At 43.4% G+C, this 18,000-nt stretch overlaps 1 protein-coding gene and 1 long non-coding RNA gene across 2 annotated transcripts in view; one reads left to right on the top strand and one right to left on the bottom strand.

Annotated features, from left to right (window-relative positions):
* The window catches only part of LOC113031764 (NACHT, LRR and PYD domains-containing protein 12-like), a 97,455-nt gene that overhangs the window by 45,675 nt on the left and 33,780 nt on the right, over positions 1-18,000 (bottom strand). Inside the window, exons 8-10 of the mRNA XM_080308232.1 lie at positions 14,969-15,145; positions 11,739-11,918; positions 9,328-9,501 (exon numbers count right to left, since the gene is read on the bottom strand). Of these exons, the coding sequence (XP_080164358.1) occupies positions 9,328-9,501; positions 11,739-11,918; positions 14,969-15,145 (531 nt within the window). The remainder of the gene's footprint in view (positions 1-9,327; positions 9,502-11,738; positions 11,919-14,968; positions 15,146-18,000) is intronic.
* On the top strand, positions 1,232-3,059 carry LOC145431901 (uncharacterized). Its single transcript, XR_013912213.1, has 3 exons — positions 1,232-1,542; positions 1,638-1,706; positions 2,512-3,059. It is a non-coding gene; the product is annotated as an uncharacterized LOC145431901 (long non-coding RNA).

The following is an 18,000-nucleotide window of genomic DNA, read 5'->3' as shown; positions in this document are numbered from 1 at the left end:
ATGGACACAGACAAACAGGCACACACAGATACATCCATTCCAACCCTCATGCTCTCATATCACACAAACAACTCTTAACTGACTCTTATTCAAGTTTTGAACTTGTGATGTTTGTTGTTTGGGGCATCCCAGCCGACACTCGGTGCAGCTGTATACAGACCTCCAAAACATCACAAGAATTTTATTCAAGACTTTTTAGCTGCTATCGTGCCAAACTGTGATCAAACTTTAATTGTCAGAGATTTTAATATTCACGTGCTGTCCCTCCAATCCTCTGGCCAGAGATTTTTTAAGTTTGACTCCTTCAGTCGTGCTCAGTTTGTGTTGGGCCCAACCCAGAAACAGGCTCATACGTTGGATCTTGTGCTGTCTTTAGGGTTACCGGTCCTAAACATGGAAACATGTGATGCTGTTTTTTCAGTGTTGTATTTGATATATTTTTATCTCACTGCCATTTTACTCCTCTTATTCCAACACCCCATTGTCGTCTATTTAACCCATCTGCAACAGAACTATTTTCTAGTGCTTTTAAGAAGTTTAAGATCTCCCCTCGGCAATGGTACCGAGCAGATGACATCTAATTTTTATGATAAATGCCAAACTGTCCTTGATGAGGTTGCTCCTTTTAAAACTATGAAACCACAATCGGACCCGTGGATAAACGAGGCCGCTCATTCAGCCAGACGAGAGAGCAGGAAGGCTGAACGTAAGTGGGAAAAAGATGCAGGTGTGTTTCTGATGCTGAGAGACCGTCTGTACAGGTATCAGGACACTGTCAACGCAGAGAAGTCAAAAGCTGTTTCTAATATTATTGAGAAATGCTCCAAAAATCCTCAGCTTCTTTGTTCAATTATTTCTCCAGCTTGTCATATTAATAGTTCCTCAGAAACTTGTGAAAGGTTCCTGCAGTTTTTATCAATAAGATAAAACAGCTTCGAACTATGATCGGCCTGCCTTCACATGACCTTTCTAAAATATTCACCTGCTCAGCTGTTTTTGATCAGTTTGAGCCTGTGTGGTTTGACCAGGTGGAGGAACGATGTGATGGTATAAAGACATCATCCTGTCCAAATGATGTTGTTCCAACACATATTTAAAAAGATTTTAAAGGTTGTTGGTTCTGACATCTTAGCGATTTTTAACAGCAGTCTTAGTTCAGGTGTTGTACAGCCTGTTTTAAACATGCTGTAACCCAGTTCCTAAAATCATCTCAAACAAAAAGAGAAGAAAAATTAAAACATTTAATGTTCATTGTTCTGTTCTTACTGTCCCTGTTAATGAAAGTGAAATGAGATCAAAATAATTATTTAAACATAGAAGGGATGCAGATTATATATGATATGCTCTGGTCAAACAAGGGTTAAGTTTCTCAGAGGGTTGATGAGCTCTGATGAGAGCCTATTGTTTTACTCCACTCCTCACATGTCAGCCAATCGGTGAAGCTCTAGGCAGCTCTTGTCCCTCCTTAGTACCAGCTCCCAAGTTTTCAGTCTCTTGCTTCTACAGCCGAACAGAGCAGACGGACTAAAACTTTTGTTATCGGTAAGCTGGCGAAATTAACCTCTAACGAGTTAAAAGAAATACCATCTAAACTGATATTTTTCACAAATTATGTATTTGCACTTGTTGTTGTCAAGGGCAGAGCGAAACCGGAGGGTTTACTGAGCTGTGGCTCCATGTAAATGCTGAGCATCCACTCGACGGCGGTAAGCTAAATGTGGCTAATCAGACACGTGATGTGCGGAGTGTGGGTACAGTTGTTCGATGTCTCTGAAACGCTGTTGTTATGCTAGTTAGATCGTTAACTAAGTCATTAACATGTGAAAAGCTGTAAATGGTTAAAGCAGCTAAAAATAACTTTATGAGAGATAATTGTAATCAGACTTTATCCTGCTTCCTGTTTAAATTTTGATGTCAATCAGTTGTTTTACAATACTCAGTATTGAACACTTGGAGGTAATTTTTAGTGTATTTCCACTTGTACTGGTAGGCCTATGGTACAAGCGGGATTAAGCACGTCTATTTTAATACTCCTATTTGTGGACTGAGTCCTTGTGTTTACGTGTTATTGAAATTGATTATATGCACTTTGTTCAATTTCTGATAAGCATTTGCATATTATTCCATTTCTTAAAAGGGGTAATATACTTATTTATTTGTGATTAGATATATATGTACAGTGAGTTTATTTTGATCGATGTAATTAATGTTTACAATGAAAGTGAATTATATGGTGACTATAATTCCTGAATGTTTAAAACCTTGTAGATAATCTTTAATGTTACTGCAGGTTACAAATAATTGAACCTTGATACTGTGAAATTTTGGATATTGATACTTTGACCTTTGAAACTTGATATTTTAATGTTGTACAACATGACTGAACTGATGATGATTGAATTGATGATAGCTGATCTGAATAGTAGTTACTGCACTGTGACACTACTTTAGTTTAATTTGTGAGAGTTATCCTTAAAAGGCACGTGACATATATTTGGCCATTGTTTATAGGTCAGGTTTTTATATGGGACGAATCCAAAGACCAGGTCAGCGATTCCAGAACCCAGAGTGTTCCAGTGTTCACTGGATGGCGAGCCAACCCAAGATCCTAGGAGACGATATACATATACACGCACACTCATTTGCACATTGATGGACTACAGTCCTCTACTGTACAAGTAGTACGGTAGGACAGACAATCACACACACACTCCTTGTCAGATGAATTCTATGGGCCCCACCGGTACCATTTGGACTTAAAAAAGACAAATTCTTTTACTTGTGCACAATTTTATTTAATTCTATTTTTTTTTTTGCTACTTTGGGGGAAAATTTTATACTTGACATTCTGTTAAAACCTGTTGTAATACTGTGTTGTTTACAAATTTCTTTTACAAGGCTTAACATCACTAAAGTACTTTTAAAGCCACATAACTGTGTTTGTCTGGTTTCTCTGCCATTTGTGTACCAGAGCTCTAAGAGTCGTTCTCAGTCTTCTGACACTAGCCCAAATTGCTTATTACTTTGGTAATTATCCATCGGTACTTTATGTAACTCCACGTAAGTGCTACAATGCTGTTGTACAGCCTGTACTAAAAAACCTGATCTGGATCCTCTGTCCACTCAAACTTCAGGCCTATTTCAAAGCTTCCCTTCCTGTCGAAGACACTTTTGTGTGGTTCTATCGGTTGGACGTTACAGCCCCTTCGGTGGCTCATGCTGTCCTTTCTGCTGGATCTACCACTCACTAAGGATGTGGTGGCGTGTATATATGTCCCATACTTATGTGTTGTACCGAGTGAATCGACTGAAAGGGAACGAATAGTTATGTCTATAACTTCTGTTCCCTGAAGGAGAGGAACGAGGTACAACACAAGGCGGCCCCACTGAGCAGTTTGGCTCGGTGAAGAGCGGCTATCGAACTGAGGGCTGACTGTGATGACAGCGGCTATATGTGCAGGCGGGGCCGTGCGCGTGTCATCACACGTCATCTGCCTTAAAGGCGTGAATAAAGGTTTCTTCAGCCAGGACACGCGAGGGCGTGATATCCCATACTTACTGTATGTGTTGTACCTCGTTCTTCTCCTTCAGGGAACAGAAGTTATAGACATAACTATTCGTTACAATAATCCAGCTGGGATGTCATGAAAACGTGGATTGCCCGTTCAAGGTTTTTAAAAGATATAAATTATCTCACCTTAGACAAAAGCCTCAGTTTGAAGAAAGACTGCTGTACAACTGAGCTCAGCTGTTTTTCAAAGGTCACATTGCCGTCAAATATAAGCCCCAAATGTAATAATGCGATTTAATAAAAGGCCTGAACCAGTCTAATAGAGCGCCCTTGATGTCGCCATGCTCCAATGGTGACATCAAGATGCTGTGGTCAACAGTGTCAAAGGCAGCGGTCAGATCCAAAAGCACAGCTGAGTCTCCTGATCAGTGGCTGATGAAAGATCATTAAGAACTTCTCAAAGTGCAGTTTCAGTGCTGTGAAGAGCTTCAAAACCAGACTGAAACCTTTACAATAGATTGCAGCTTTGTCTGTCTCCGAAGCGGGGACCACTCGTATTGCTCTTTTCTGCAATAGCGCCTTTATTTCCTCTCTGGGTATCATGGCTGCCTTGGTGTTGACAGTCGTGTTTACGACTCTTCGGAAACGAGGCGGCTTGACCCGGAACTGCAACCGGTAACCCATGGCAACGGTTCGCAGCACCCACAGAGAGGGGGCGCAAGCACGCCACTGAGGGAAGTGAGCAGCCAGCCGGCTGACCTGCAGCACCGTCGGAGGGGTGTTGTCGCCCCCCAGTGTGTCTGCAGGGGAATGCATCACCTGCCTGACCTGGCTCATTCTGCCTGCAGGCTGAGCATTTGTGATTGTTTGAGAATAAACAATACTCTTTATTGATTGTAACATGGAAACATGTACATTCATACATTTTGTTGGAGGCACCTTTTCTGGGGCACAACAATGAAAAACAGCGGGAACACTCGATGTGGTCACCTGAACATTTAACACACCTGAACAGGGAGTTACCTGAGGCATTTTGTGTGCAGGGGTTTTGTGCTTGGGAGACAGTGTTAGGAAAGTGCAGCGCCTTCTGGGGCTGACAACCTGAACAGAACTTAAGTGGCGGCACCTCTTGGGCGGGAACAGAGGGGTAAAAGCAGCGTCTCCCTGCTGCTGGACCCCTTCTCCACTCGAAACCACAGCTAGGAGGGCTGAGGCTTCTTCCTCCTGGGCGTCGGGTCACGCCGGGGGCCCGAGGGTGGGCCTTTGCTCCAGGCCGACTGGCGTGGAGCTCGGGCCGGAGGATGTGCTCTCGCTGGCAGCACACCCACTTCAGCAGTGGGTGCCGGCCTCTTGCCAGACGGCAGAGGAGCGGCGGGCCTGTGAGAGCTAGCTGCGGGCTTGGGCTTGGGCTGACGTCTGGGGATGATGTCGCGCAGAGCTTCCGTCTGCTTCTTCCTCAGATCAAATCTAGCCTGAATGGCTTCAAGTGAATGTCCGAATAACCCAGCCGCAGACACTGGTGCGTCCAGATAAACAGCTCTGTCCCTATCCGGGACTTCAGAGAGGGTCAGCCATAGGTGCCTCTGCGCCACTACTGTCGAAGCCATCCCTCTGCCCAGGGAGAGCGCTGCACAGCGAGACGCACGGAGGATGTGATCTGTGGCGACTCTGACCTCGTTAAGAAGAGGTGCCAGCGGGCTGTCATCAGGAACCAGCAATCCGAGCTCCGCCAGGCACATTGCCTAGTACGTCTAGAGCATGGTGACGGAGCTCATGGCGCGAGCAGTGCCAGCCTGAGCCCGATAAATCTTCTCCAGCTGCGAAGCAGAGAATCTGCAGTGCTTGGACGGCAGAGTTGCGGGGCCGCCAACACCATGGTTATGGGATGGGGCCAGATACGCAGCCAGAGAAGGCTCCATAGGGGGTGGGTTATCTAAGCCAGCCCCCTCGGCGCCGTCCAATTCCATGTACTGTCCATAGCCGGGCACAGTGACGCGGGTAGACAGAGGTTTGTCCCATGATGCTGTTAGCTCGCAGAGAAAGTCTGGGAACATGGGAAGGCAGTTTTTGGCTGTTGCGGGCTCCGGTGAGAGGAAAAACCCCGCGAACCGCGACGGCTTCTGAGCTGGCAGAGGAGAGGGCCAGTCCACCTGCAGCTTCTCAGCAGCACGGCGAAACGGGGAGAAAAGAGAGGTGTCATCGTGGCCGACCGGCGCAGCAGCGGCGGCACATTGGGCTGACAATGGGCTCTCCTGCTCATCCTCCGACAAACCATGGATGTCCAGGCCGATGTCCAGCATGTCATCGTCTTCCTGGGGAGCGCTGGCGGGCTTCAACCCAGGCTGAAGCCCGTCAGCGCCCCTGCATGGTTCCGGCTCGTCATCGGCTAACCCGTCAACATATTCCATGTGGTCAGCCCAGCTAATTGCGGGGACATCGACCGGAAAATCCTCGTCTTCGGACTCGGACGAAGCTGGGGCTCCAGACTCGGAAAGGAGAGGGTCATTCCGTGCGACAGCCGAGCGTCCCAGCACTTTTTCCACAAACGTCACCCGTCTTTCCAGGGTCAAGGCAAAACGCACAGGCTTCGGGCTCCGTCAACGCTCTCCTAGCGTGGACGATCCCCAGGCAGACAGGGCAGGCATCGTGCTGGTCGCTGTCGTGCAAAGAGAAACCGCATCCCTGAGGACAGGGGCGAACAGAAGATTTCTGCTTTGCTCGCTTCGGTTTGGAGTCCATTCCAAAACGCAAAGCGAAACGCTGCACAGGAAAAACTTGAAATTAGTGCTCCGCGGGCAGTCTACACACCAAAGGCACGGTGGAGGCTAACACCAACAGGGGCAGTTAAGCTAAGTTCAAGTTGGCAGGCAACGGAGCTAACTAGCAGCAGCTAGCTAGCCCAACTCAGCAGAGGTGTTCTCAGCGAGGTGAAGAGCGTAAGAACTGAGGGATGACTGTGATGACAGTGGCTATATGTGCAGGCGGGGCCGTGCGCGTGTCATCACACGTCATCTGCCTTAAAGGTGTGAATAAAGGTTTCTTCAGCCAGGACGTGCGAGGGCGTGATATCCCATACTTATGTGTTGTACCGAGTGAATCGACTGAAAGGGAACTCCTTATATGTTGGAGTTAGTGGGACCTGCCTGGCAAGACTGCAGCTGGTCCAGAAAGCTGCAGCTCGTCTTCTGACACAAGCTCAAAGACATTTGTCGTCCCAACAACCATATATACGCTGGTCCCTTGCTGTAACACAGTTCACCTTTGGCGGCCTCGCTGTTTCGCTTTTCTTTTTTGTGCAATTTTGCATGCTTTTGTTTTTTACAGCGCGTTGTGTTCTGCGTCCTGATTGGCTGACAATGGTCTACAGCCAATCTCGTGCCGTGTCTCCTGTACAGTACAGAATGTGTTCAAATTTACAGCAGTGTGACTCTGCAGTGCTGCACTGTATGTTTGTACGTTTTGTCCCCAACAAACAACAATGATGACGAGACGTTTTGCAGCTGTGGTAGCAGCCAAAGGCAGAGGAAGATGCTAACCATCATAGTTTCAACAAGGAGGCAAAAAGGTTGTAACTGTCCACAACAAGAACATCGTAAGGATGGAGTCAGCTTTGGCTTTGTGGCTCAGTGACCACAGGAAAAAGAACATCGTGCTGGACACCAACATTATCTGCATAAAAACTCAAAAGCTTTATGAAACTTTACCTGACAGCGAGGAGCCCAGGCCATGGACGAGTGCTCCTCACACAGAACCAAGCTCGTTTAATGCCAGCAAAGGCTGATTTGACACATTTCAGAAACACTTTGCTTTCATTCTTTAATAATGAACTTATTTTTCTATGAAGGTTTGAACTTTGTTTAAACAAGAGAGAAAAGTGTGAAAATGTTCATGCCTGTCTGAGAAAAGTGTATAAAGTGTGCAGTGAGGGTTTAACTGCCTTAAAACTTCTATAATAATTGTAAAACATAAAGCTGCTACTTCATTCTGACACTTATTTTTAGAACGTAACTCGATAAACGAGCGACCGGAGTAATGTATTGTGTTTATTTTGAAAACTCTCAACAGGATCTTCAGATTTATTTTGAAAGGTTTATCTGGAAAACACACAAACACATAACCAGGAAACAAAGAGCATGATATGAAACGATAGAAGTTTTCATATGGTCATCATATATACATCGTTCTATCGAACAGCTCCAGCTCCTGCTGTCAGTCTCTGTAAATCTGCTCTTAAAACACATTTGTATTCACTGGCTTTTAATATAGTATGAGAGTTATTTGATATTTGATGTGTGCTATTAATGTTATGAGTTATTTTAATAGTTATTTTGGATTCTTGTACAGCACTGTGGTCAATGCTGCTGTTGTAATTAATGTGCTATAAACACGTAAACAATCTGCAGTTAAACATCCAAAACTAAAGATGTGATCGCTGCCTTTAGAAAATGTGCTAATGCACAAGATATCAGCTCCATTAAGGTGGAATGTGGCCGTGTTAGAAACATGTTGGAAGAAGTTTGAAGCTGAAACTGTGAAGCTGAGAGAGCTCCAGCGTCTGTCACAGGAAACTTTCTTATTTCCACACTGATGAAAGCCTCAAGCTTTGATTTCCTGCTGCTTTTATTGAGTTTATTGTAGTTTACTGTTACCAACATGGAAAACTGAAGCTTCATCAGCTGGAGCTACAGAGCTGGAGAACAAAGGAGACTGACTGGCAAGCATGATGTGGGAGGAAACATCAAGAGCCTGTTTGAAAGGAGACACATGTGGATGCTGTGCCAGTCTGTGGTCTGTCAGAAGTCAGCTGAGTCACACTGCAAGAAGCTGCAGAATCTCAGAGGAGGAGATTTGGAAGTGTTTGTGGGACAAACTGGACTCAAAGAAAGAAGACGTTTGTGAAGTCTTTGGTGGAGGTGAGCAGTGTGAAGCAGAACACATGCAGATGAATCAGGAGGTCAGCATCAGTGTCTCCTTGTGGTGGACGGTAAAAGAATCAGAGCCAACGCTCCCGTCCACCCTCGGCATGAAGCAGTGCTGTTTCTGAAACAGGAGGACAAGTCCAGAGAAGACAGAGGAAGTACAGATGAGGGTGGGACAGGACAGCAGGACTTCCTTAAGACCTGCAGCTCCATCACACTGTTGTAGGTCCTCTTCATCACACATGTACCTGCAGCCTGTCTTCAAATCCAGGAGTCACCTCCACACAGTGTAGAAGCCTCCTGTGCAGACCATGGAGTCCAGCCTCTGTCAGGGAAGTCTGCACTAAAGCCTGGAAGACTTCACTCTGTCTCTGCTCCACCCGAGAAAGACCAGCACACTTTTATTATTATGTTATATGTATTAATATTTTAAACACTTATTCTTTGTATTTTTTGCTTTGCTCCTGTCAAACTGCTTTAATAAAATCTGCTGCAGTCTAAACTGTGGACGTTCCCTTTTTAACCCTTTGTGAAACAATAAAGGTTTAAATCTGAGTATTCATCTATGTTAGTGTTTAATGGGTCTAATAGGTTCCCAGTAATATCTTCCCTTGGAGTCTGTGGTCCAAGCTTCTAAAACCATCCCAGGTTAACAAGAACTACAATCTAGAGGAGAGCTGCCATAACAGGTGTGACTGATGAGATCTGACCTGCAAGGTTACTCAGGTTTGTTTGTATCAGGACAAGCAGGGAAGACACCTGGACTCTGCATCTACTGAGTAAGACTCAGAGGATCAGAGATTAGAAGGTCTACAAAGAGCTGAACCAGACTTCCTGTATAAAGGTTTTAGTTCCACAGATCGACAGTGTCAGCACAACTAAAACGTGGAGACTGACCTCAGAGTTTCAATTCGATGTTGTGGTTTCCCCAGAAGAACACACAGCTGCTTCACTCCTGAATCCTGCAGCTTGTTGGAGCTCAGGTCCACCTCTCTGGGATACGAAGGGTTGAGCTTCAGCACTGCTGCCAGATAATCACAGCTGATCTCTGACAAATCACAGCTCACCAATCTGTATAAAGAATGAACGATGTAAGTTTATTAGACAAAGTGCTTGAAATCATTCAGTGTTTCATCATCTGTTGAGAGCTGAAGAAGGTTCAGAATGTAGAAGTTTAGAAAATGGAAACTCCAAACAGCTGAAGCCAACAGGAAGCAGCTTCAAACAAACACAACAAGAGAAAAAACTCTGAATGTTTCACATTAAAATTGTACATTTCTAACAAGAGTATTTTAAAGACAGCGTCACTGATGATCATCTTCTGCCCAGTAAAACTTTGGTTTTCCACATGTGATTGTTAATGATGCACAAAGACTGTGAGTGCAAAGAGGGAGCGAGGAGGATGACAGAGAGATGGTACAGGAGCATCAAGAACCCGGCGAGGAAATGAGCAGAAGGATTTTGGAGCCTGTTGGATTGAAGCTTTCACAGAGACGTGTTTGACTGGACACCACCAGGACAGACTTTTAATCCCAGGATTTGGATGAGCTTTCTGTCTTTATGTTCACAAATGATTCTGTAACTCTGTGACTGTCCTGGAACTGTCAGCAGTATGGTTACGTCCTTTTGACCCGAGTTTCCACAGCTCTTATAACAGCAGTGTACATTCACCTGCAGGCACACGTTGCCTCTGCTTCAGCTCTGTTTATGAAGCACAAACTGCAGGAACCAAACTCAGACTGGCTCATGTCAATCATGTCTGCTTACAAAGACACTTTGAAACTCTTATCAGTATGTTTCCTGTCCTACTAGGAGGGATCAAACTCTGGACCTTTGTTGTGGATCAGTGAAGGATGCTTAGAAATCCCTCCTGCTGCCTGAGCTTGAACATCATCAGCACTTTAACACTGAGCAGAGGGACGTGGAAAACGCCTTCTGTCTTTATCTGACTGAACAGTTTCATTATGTGGGCTGAAGAAAATACAGTTGTAGACTATATTTATATGAAACATGTATATATATGCATTTAATGTATTTGAACCATATTTAATGCATATTACAGGATGTAACAGCTGCATATGTGTCAACAATAATGGCTTTGATTTTGCCCCCCTAAGAACATTTCAGTAGATCCGCCCCTGCAGCAAACGTGTGTGAGAGCAGCCACGGCCCGCTCCTCCATGGTTTCATTCACACTCATCTCATACTGAACACACACACTTTGTAGGAATCATCAGTACTTTGACTGTTTCTCAGGTTAGCTTCAGGTTAGCCATTTAGCATTTCTCCAGTCTGAGTCACAGAGCATCACATGACGTGACAAAGGCTGATTGGTCAGCTGCAGTGATGGTGGTGGAGCAGCATTAATGATGATGCAACAGGAACACGGGGATATCAGACTGTTAGTGGGTTTAGTCATTCCTGCTGCACTGTTTGTCCTTCTTATTGAAGTGACCTGCTGAGAGCTCACACTGTTCTCTGTAGAAATGATGTCAGTCTGACTCGTCACATGTTTGGAGGCGTGTTTGATGTTTGCTCTTCTGGAAACTCTCAGTATCAAATATGGACGATGCAAAGGAGACACGCTTCATGTCTGTATGGACCTGTTTCTGTAGCTGCCACCATCATTCAACATGTTTGTACATCAGCTTATCAAATCCTGTCCGCTGTCTTCATTTATTACTCTTTACCTGCTTCACTGTGTGGGCGGAGCTGCCTGAGCCCCGCCCACACAGACACAGCTCCTCTCTGGAGCTAAACTTCTGCTTCATCTCCGCCTCTTTTCTTCATCCTCCACCTCTCTTTTCTCTTCTTCGGTGTTCTGCAGCCTGGGAGCCTCACAGCCGTTAGCACGCCCATACCTGAGCAGCTAGCATTACCCAGCATGTCATGCAGCAGTGTCAGTTTGTAAATGTGCAAGAATTCCTGCTCCAAACTGTTTCACAGATTGCTGTGTGCCGTGACCTTTGACCTGCTAAAGAGAGTCAGCTGTGGATTATTCATTGTTGTGTCTGATACTTAGAACTGTGAGGAAGAAGCTACACAGTTAATCAGGGTCCCCTCTCTCTGAATTAGGAAAGGTGGGCAGGCCGCATGTGGGCCGTGGGCCATACGTTGAGTATCACTGTTTGAAATGTGAACATTGTTCTGCTACAGTCAATGGACTAAACCAGAGAAGAAGAAAACAGACTTTACCATGAAGATCCTCAGTGTGGATCAGTATAATATCAGCCTGATGTCTGCAGTTCAGTGTCAGCACAACTTTCACATCATATTCATCTCAGCACAACTAAAACATGCTGACTGACCTCAGAGTTTCAAATCGACATTGTGGATTCTCCAGGAAACCACACAGATGCTTCACTCCTGAACCCTGCAGGTTGCTGTAGGTTCCACTCAGGTCCACCTCTGTGAGATACGAGGGGTTGGACTTCAGCGCTGCTGCCAGATAATCAAGGCCAATATCTGACAAACCACAGTCCTTCAATCTGTATAAAGAATGAAAGGTGTAAGTTTATTAGACAAAGTGTGAGCTTGAAATCATTCCGTGTTTCATCATCTGTTCAGAGTAGAGATGGACCGATCCGATATTACGTATCGGTATCGGTCCGATACTGACCTAAATTACTGGATCGGATATCGGAGAAAAATAAAAAATGTAATCCGATCCATTAAATATCACGAAAGCACCTCACAAAACTTGCAACACGCCGTAACTCGCCTCAGAACGTCGGAGCAGTATGCATCACGTGATAGAGCAGCTGTGGCATGCGGGACCTGTCGGTGGTCTGGATAGCATTTGGAGCTTCGCTAGCAACCTGGCATTTCATCTCCGACAAAGTTATCCCCGAGAGAAGTAAAGCAAGTGTGTAAGTCCATCTCTGAATGTTTGTAAAGCATTCCCACGTTAAGCTTAACGAGCGACTGCCTCTCGCTCTCCGGCTGCTACTTCAATCGTGAAACTGCTAATGATCAGCTGATCGGCTTTTCTGTCGTGAGTCTCTCTTGTTTGTTTTTGGCCCACTTTGCGCCAGAAAGAGCAAACCAGCGGCTGAACAACAGCAGCACGTTTAAGCTTGATCAGCTGTTGTTACAATTTATTTAATATTAATTTCTACACCAGGATCTTTTTCTACGTAGCTGACGGCTGGTAACTGTGCAGGGGCGGATCTAGCAAAGTTTAGCCAGGGGGGCCGATAGGGCATTAACTGGGAAAAGGGGGCACAAAGACATACTTTTCTTTCTTATTCTCATTTAAAATGTCTAGCTTTTAATAAATAATTATCTGACACCCAAAGTTTTAATTTGATGTAAAATGAATAGAAGTCAATTACTGTATATAGTAACTATTAAGTCTAATATATATACCCTAGTAAGCTATAGTACTTTTTCCTTTGGGAAGGTACCATCTGTGCAGTCTGCAATTTTGTTGAAGAAAGATGTTGAATCTATTTAATATTTCTTGAAAAATAATTGATTTCTGTGCATTTTTTTTCACACTGCATCAAATTAAGGTTGATTACGTTGATTAAGCATCATGAGGTGGAGCGTGAGGGGTGGTTCCCTATTTTTTATTTATTTATTTTTGTTGTTGCTGGGAGTTGGAACCCTATTAGTTAGGTTGCTTAATATTTACGCTAAGTACTCTTTAAAATACCAGAATAGGGAGGATGGTGTAGGTCTAAGTTTATTAGATTGATCAGTATTGCTGAACTATGAAATATTTTTTTTGTATACAGGTATAACAGAATAGCTTTAGTGTAGTTGTTGTTTTAAACTTGAGTATGAACTTGCAGACTTGCAAAATGCAGCAAGATATTTTAAAAAACAGTTTTGTTGATTAAAAAACACTATATCGGATTCATATCGGTATCGGCAGATATCCAAATTTATGATATCGGTATCGGTATCGGACATAAAAAAGTGGTATCGTGCCATCTCTAGTTCAGAGCTTCACAAACATCTACTGTCATTATTGTCACCAAACTCTGTGGATCCTTTATTGCAAATTCAAATGGGATCAAATGGTCAGACAAAAGAGGGTTATGAGGAAATATGATGAAATGTTGTGTATTAGCAGCAAGTTATTGAATCATTTTCTTCAGAAACCAAACAAAATGATTGACAAACATGTTTTTACAAACTCAGTGTTGGACTTGGATCAGCAGGATAAGCTGATGTTTAAAGGCATTTGAGTCTGGCTGTATGAGAGTCCAGTTATTACTCAATATTTATGGATGATGTTCTTTCAGTGTTGCACTTTGTAGACGCTCCCGGAGCCTCACAGCCAGTTGCACATGGACCGGCTGACATTACCCAGCATTAGAGGCGGGTGTAAAAAATTAATGTTCCCATTTAAATGGTTTTAATTTGAATAAAACGATGTTGATTCATTCAATCCTGAATCGATGTTTAATATAAATGTATTTTGCCAGAATCTCAGGTTAAAGCTCACAAACTATTTCAACAAGCAGCAAACAGTAAATGAGAGCAGCTAAACACACAAAGATGGAAACACAGAGCGTGGATCGTTCACTCGACGGCACGTACACGGACACGCCATCGGGGCTGAAAGTGGACAGCTCACAGATCCTGAAGCTGCAGGTTTCATCTGTCTCCAACCAAAACTGAGTGAACCAGGAGCAAAAGAAGATCCAAACTCTGCTTCATGTTTGATAAACATGCTCATGAATTCTCTCTGACTTTGGCTGTTCCTGCCTGCACAGCTCGCTCTCTCTCTCTCTCTCTCTCTCTCTCTCTCTCTCTCTGTGTACTCCAAGAACAGCTTCAAACATCTGTTTCTGCATCATTCATTGTTTATTAGCCTCTGACAGGAAAGCCTCATTTCTGCTGTTCCATGGAAACTTTTTAAAATGATGACAGATTACAAACTCTCAGCTGTGTCTGTAATCAAACCTCTGTAACTTTGCTTCACTTCAGCAGCATCAGGTCATGTTCACATGTTGATTCATGGTTTGCTTCAGTTTTTGATCGACTGCAGAATATTTTGAAGGTTATCTGCTATAAAAAGCCAGAAGAGGAAAATCTGCTTCATGTGTTTCTGTTTGATCCTCATTGACTTTGACACAAAAGGACTCTGCTGTGATGATCACACCTCTGATCAAGTCTCACAGTGTCACAACTGATAAATGATCAGAGTTAGAATATTTCTGACTGTCTGCTGTGTGCTGTGACCTTTGACCTGCTAAAGACAGTCAGCTGTGGATTATTCATTGTTGTGTCTGATACTTAGAACTGTGAGGAAGAAGCTACACAGTTAATCAGGGTCCCTCTCTCTGAATTAGGAAAGGTGGGCAGGCCGCGTGTGGGCCGCGGGCCATATGTTGAGTATCACTGTTTGAAATGTGAACATTGTTCTGCTACAGTCAATGGACTAAACCAGAGAAGAAGAAAACAGACTTTACCATGAAGATCCTCCGTGTGGATCAGTATAATATCAGCCTGATGTCTGCAGTTTAGTGTCAGCACAACTTTCACATCATATTCATCTCAGCACAACTAAAACATGCTGACTGACCTCAGAGTTTCAAGTTTACATCCTGGACTCTTCAGGAAACCACACAGATGCTTCACTCCTGGATCCTGCAGCTTGTTGTTGTTACGCAGGTCCAGCTCTCTCAGATGGGAGGGGTTGGACCTCAGCGCTGCTGCCAGATAATCACAGCTGATCTTTGACAAACCACAGCTCACCAATCTGTATAAAGAATGAAAGATGTAAGTTTATTAGACAAATTGTGAGCTTGAAATCATTCAGTGTTTCATCATCTGTTGAGAGGTGAAGAAGGTTCAGAATGTAGAAGTTTAGAAAATGGAAACTCCAAACAGCTGAAGCCAACAGGAAGCAGCTTCAAACAAACACAACAAGAGAAAAAACTCTGAATGTTTCACATTAAAGTCGTACATTTCTCATAAAAACAGGACAACGACTTGAAAAAGTCGTGTTTTTCCTTCCAGGAACCACATGGCTTCACTTTTAAAGGTGAAGTGTGAAAGAAATGGACAAATTTGAAGTCCAACACCTTTTTCCAGTCACATTATTAAAGCAGACAAACTACAAGCTCATTTTCATTCCAACAAGTCATCTTCTGACCTGGACTAACAACACTGGTCTCTATGTGCAGCTGGCTGTGAGACCAGTGCTCAGGGAGCGTCTACAAAGTGCAACACTGAAAGAACATCACACACTCATTTGCTTCCAGCACTTTCACACAAACATCTACTGTCATTATTCATATTTCTGCTCCTCTGGATTCACACGGAGCCTCTGCTCTATAATTACTCGTTGCCATGGTGATTCGTAGTATGCGGCTCCATAACTCAGACTGAGCATGCTCAGAGCAGATTGGCCCAACTCTGATCAGCTGATCTGGAACAGGAAACTGTGCTATATGTACATTATTATATCTACATTTGAATCTCAACACTCACAACACTCCAGTAGGAGCAGCCATTGGCCATCAGCTGTGCAACACTCACACAAATATATCAACTGTGTTTAATATTTTGGCACGTAGATCATTTATGTGCTTCAGCTCTTCTTACATTTTACCACCAACATGTTTCAAAAGGAGCAGCTTTCACTTTGAAGGCCAGCTGTCTCTGTTTCCTGTTTTCATTGTTGGATAATGGAACAATTCGATGCTTCAGTGCATTGAATTGTGTTACACAAAAATAAGAAAAGTTTTCACGTTGTTCAGGCAGAATCGAGTGTTGAAGAATGAATTCACACGTCAATAAACATTTTCATTAGAGTTAGGCAGTGAACTGCTCATGCTCCATTCAATTGCATCACAAACTATTGGAATTGGATCCAACTTTGTGAAGCAGATTTCTTCTCAGCTGCTGTTTTGAACATTTCCTCATGAACTGTATTAAACTCTGTAAATGAACTGAGTACTATTTCTACATTTGAAACTATGGATTCATTCACTTCTGTACGTTAGTGTATAAATGAATGTTAGACTGGGCTCCATGGAAACACTTGGACTGGTCTCAGCTGCCTGCTTTCTGTAGTCATTCCAACAGAGTCCTTTCTCTTCTCCAGCTTCTGTTTGAAATCCTCTCACAGAGCCTGCTTTGTTGTTATGTTTGTGCCTGTGTTAGGCTGCTCTGCGCTGCCTCATTCACATCCTGTTGTAGTTGTTACGTAGTTTATCATAACATAATTGTTGATGTAGGTTACAAATAAGTCTTATATTGAATCGAATTGAATTCGTTGCGCTATGCTGCTTTGTTCACTGTGGCTTTGCGGGCTAATGTTTGTTGTGTTTTGTAGGAAAACCAGCCTACAAAATGCTGGAATGCGATCCAGACTGGGCACCCTCTATCAACCTGGGTCAGACAGAGTTTATAGCTGCTACCACAGCGGGATTTGATTGGTTAAGAGAGAGTGCGAGATGAAAACAGCCACGAAAAGTCCCACATATATGTGCCCAAGTGTTGTATTGAAGCAATCAAGTGATGAATAACTGTTTTCCAGTTATTTTGCAATGTTTTTTTTGTTTTTTTGCATTGTTGATTTGTTTTTCACCGAAGCAGCTAATAAAGCATAATGGAATATAATTTTTCCTCTTTCTTGTAAGATTCTATAATAGAATGAAACAATAATGCCAGTTATAAATAAAGACAATAAATTGAATGAATTACGAAACACTTATTTTATTTCTATTAGATCTGAAAATGTTGTGTAATACTACAACCTGAAACAACAAATAGATGCGTTGGCCTGTACAGGAGATAAAGGAAAAAAAATTAACAACAGCTGTGAAATGGAATAGTCCAAATCACCAGTAAACTGGACCTGGGCTTGTTGCAGGGATCTGAAGTTACTAAACATTTTGTGAGTGTATGTACTCACACTTAGGACCATATGATAATAAATATGTGCGTGATGAAAGTTGGGCAGCACGCTAACGTCCTTACTCCACTCTGTATGCTCGTATAGGTCTAACCCTTTCACTCCTTTGATTTTTTCCTCGTACTTTTTTTTGCCTTTTCGTCAAGTCTGTCTTTGTACGAACCTGCCGTGTTCTCCGTCGTTTTGTACATAACTGTTTTTGGGGCAAATAAAATGCAAGTAGCGATTAAAACTGCAGAATTAATGATTACTGGTGCTGGAAATACTAGCGCTTGATGCAGTGTTTTGATTTTGTTGCCACGGGTACCCACAAAGCAATGCGCGAAAGTCACGTGGTCTGTCAATCTCTATTCACCACTCATCCAACGTGTGAAACCTGCTGTGAGGACAATTAAAGTGTGGCCAATTAAAGTGTGGCCAGAGGGGACAGATGCAGTGCTCCAGGACAGATTAAAAACACAGACTGGTATAGGGCTTTGGAGCGTGATGTCATAGGAGGCGGGCCACGCCCCCCGCCGCCATGATATTGATACATATACATATATATATATATATATATATACATACATACTAGGGGTGCAACGATATTCGTATCGATATTGAACCGTTCGATACAGTGCTTTCGGTTCGGTGTGCATATGTATCGAACAATACAACATTTGTAATTTATTTTATCAATTTTCCTTCTGACG

Source organism: Astatotilapia calliptera, chromosome 11 (genome assembly GCF_964374335.1).
Source record: "Astatotilapia calliptera chromosome 11, fAstCal68.1, whole genome shotgun sequence".
In the NCBI taxonomy this organism is placed as follows: Eukaryota; Metazoa; Chordata; class Actinopteri; order Cichliformes; family Cichlidae; genus Astatotilapia; species Astatotilapia calliptera.
This window is presented reverse-complemented; position numbering and strand designations above follow the sequence as displayed.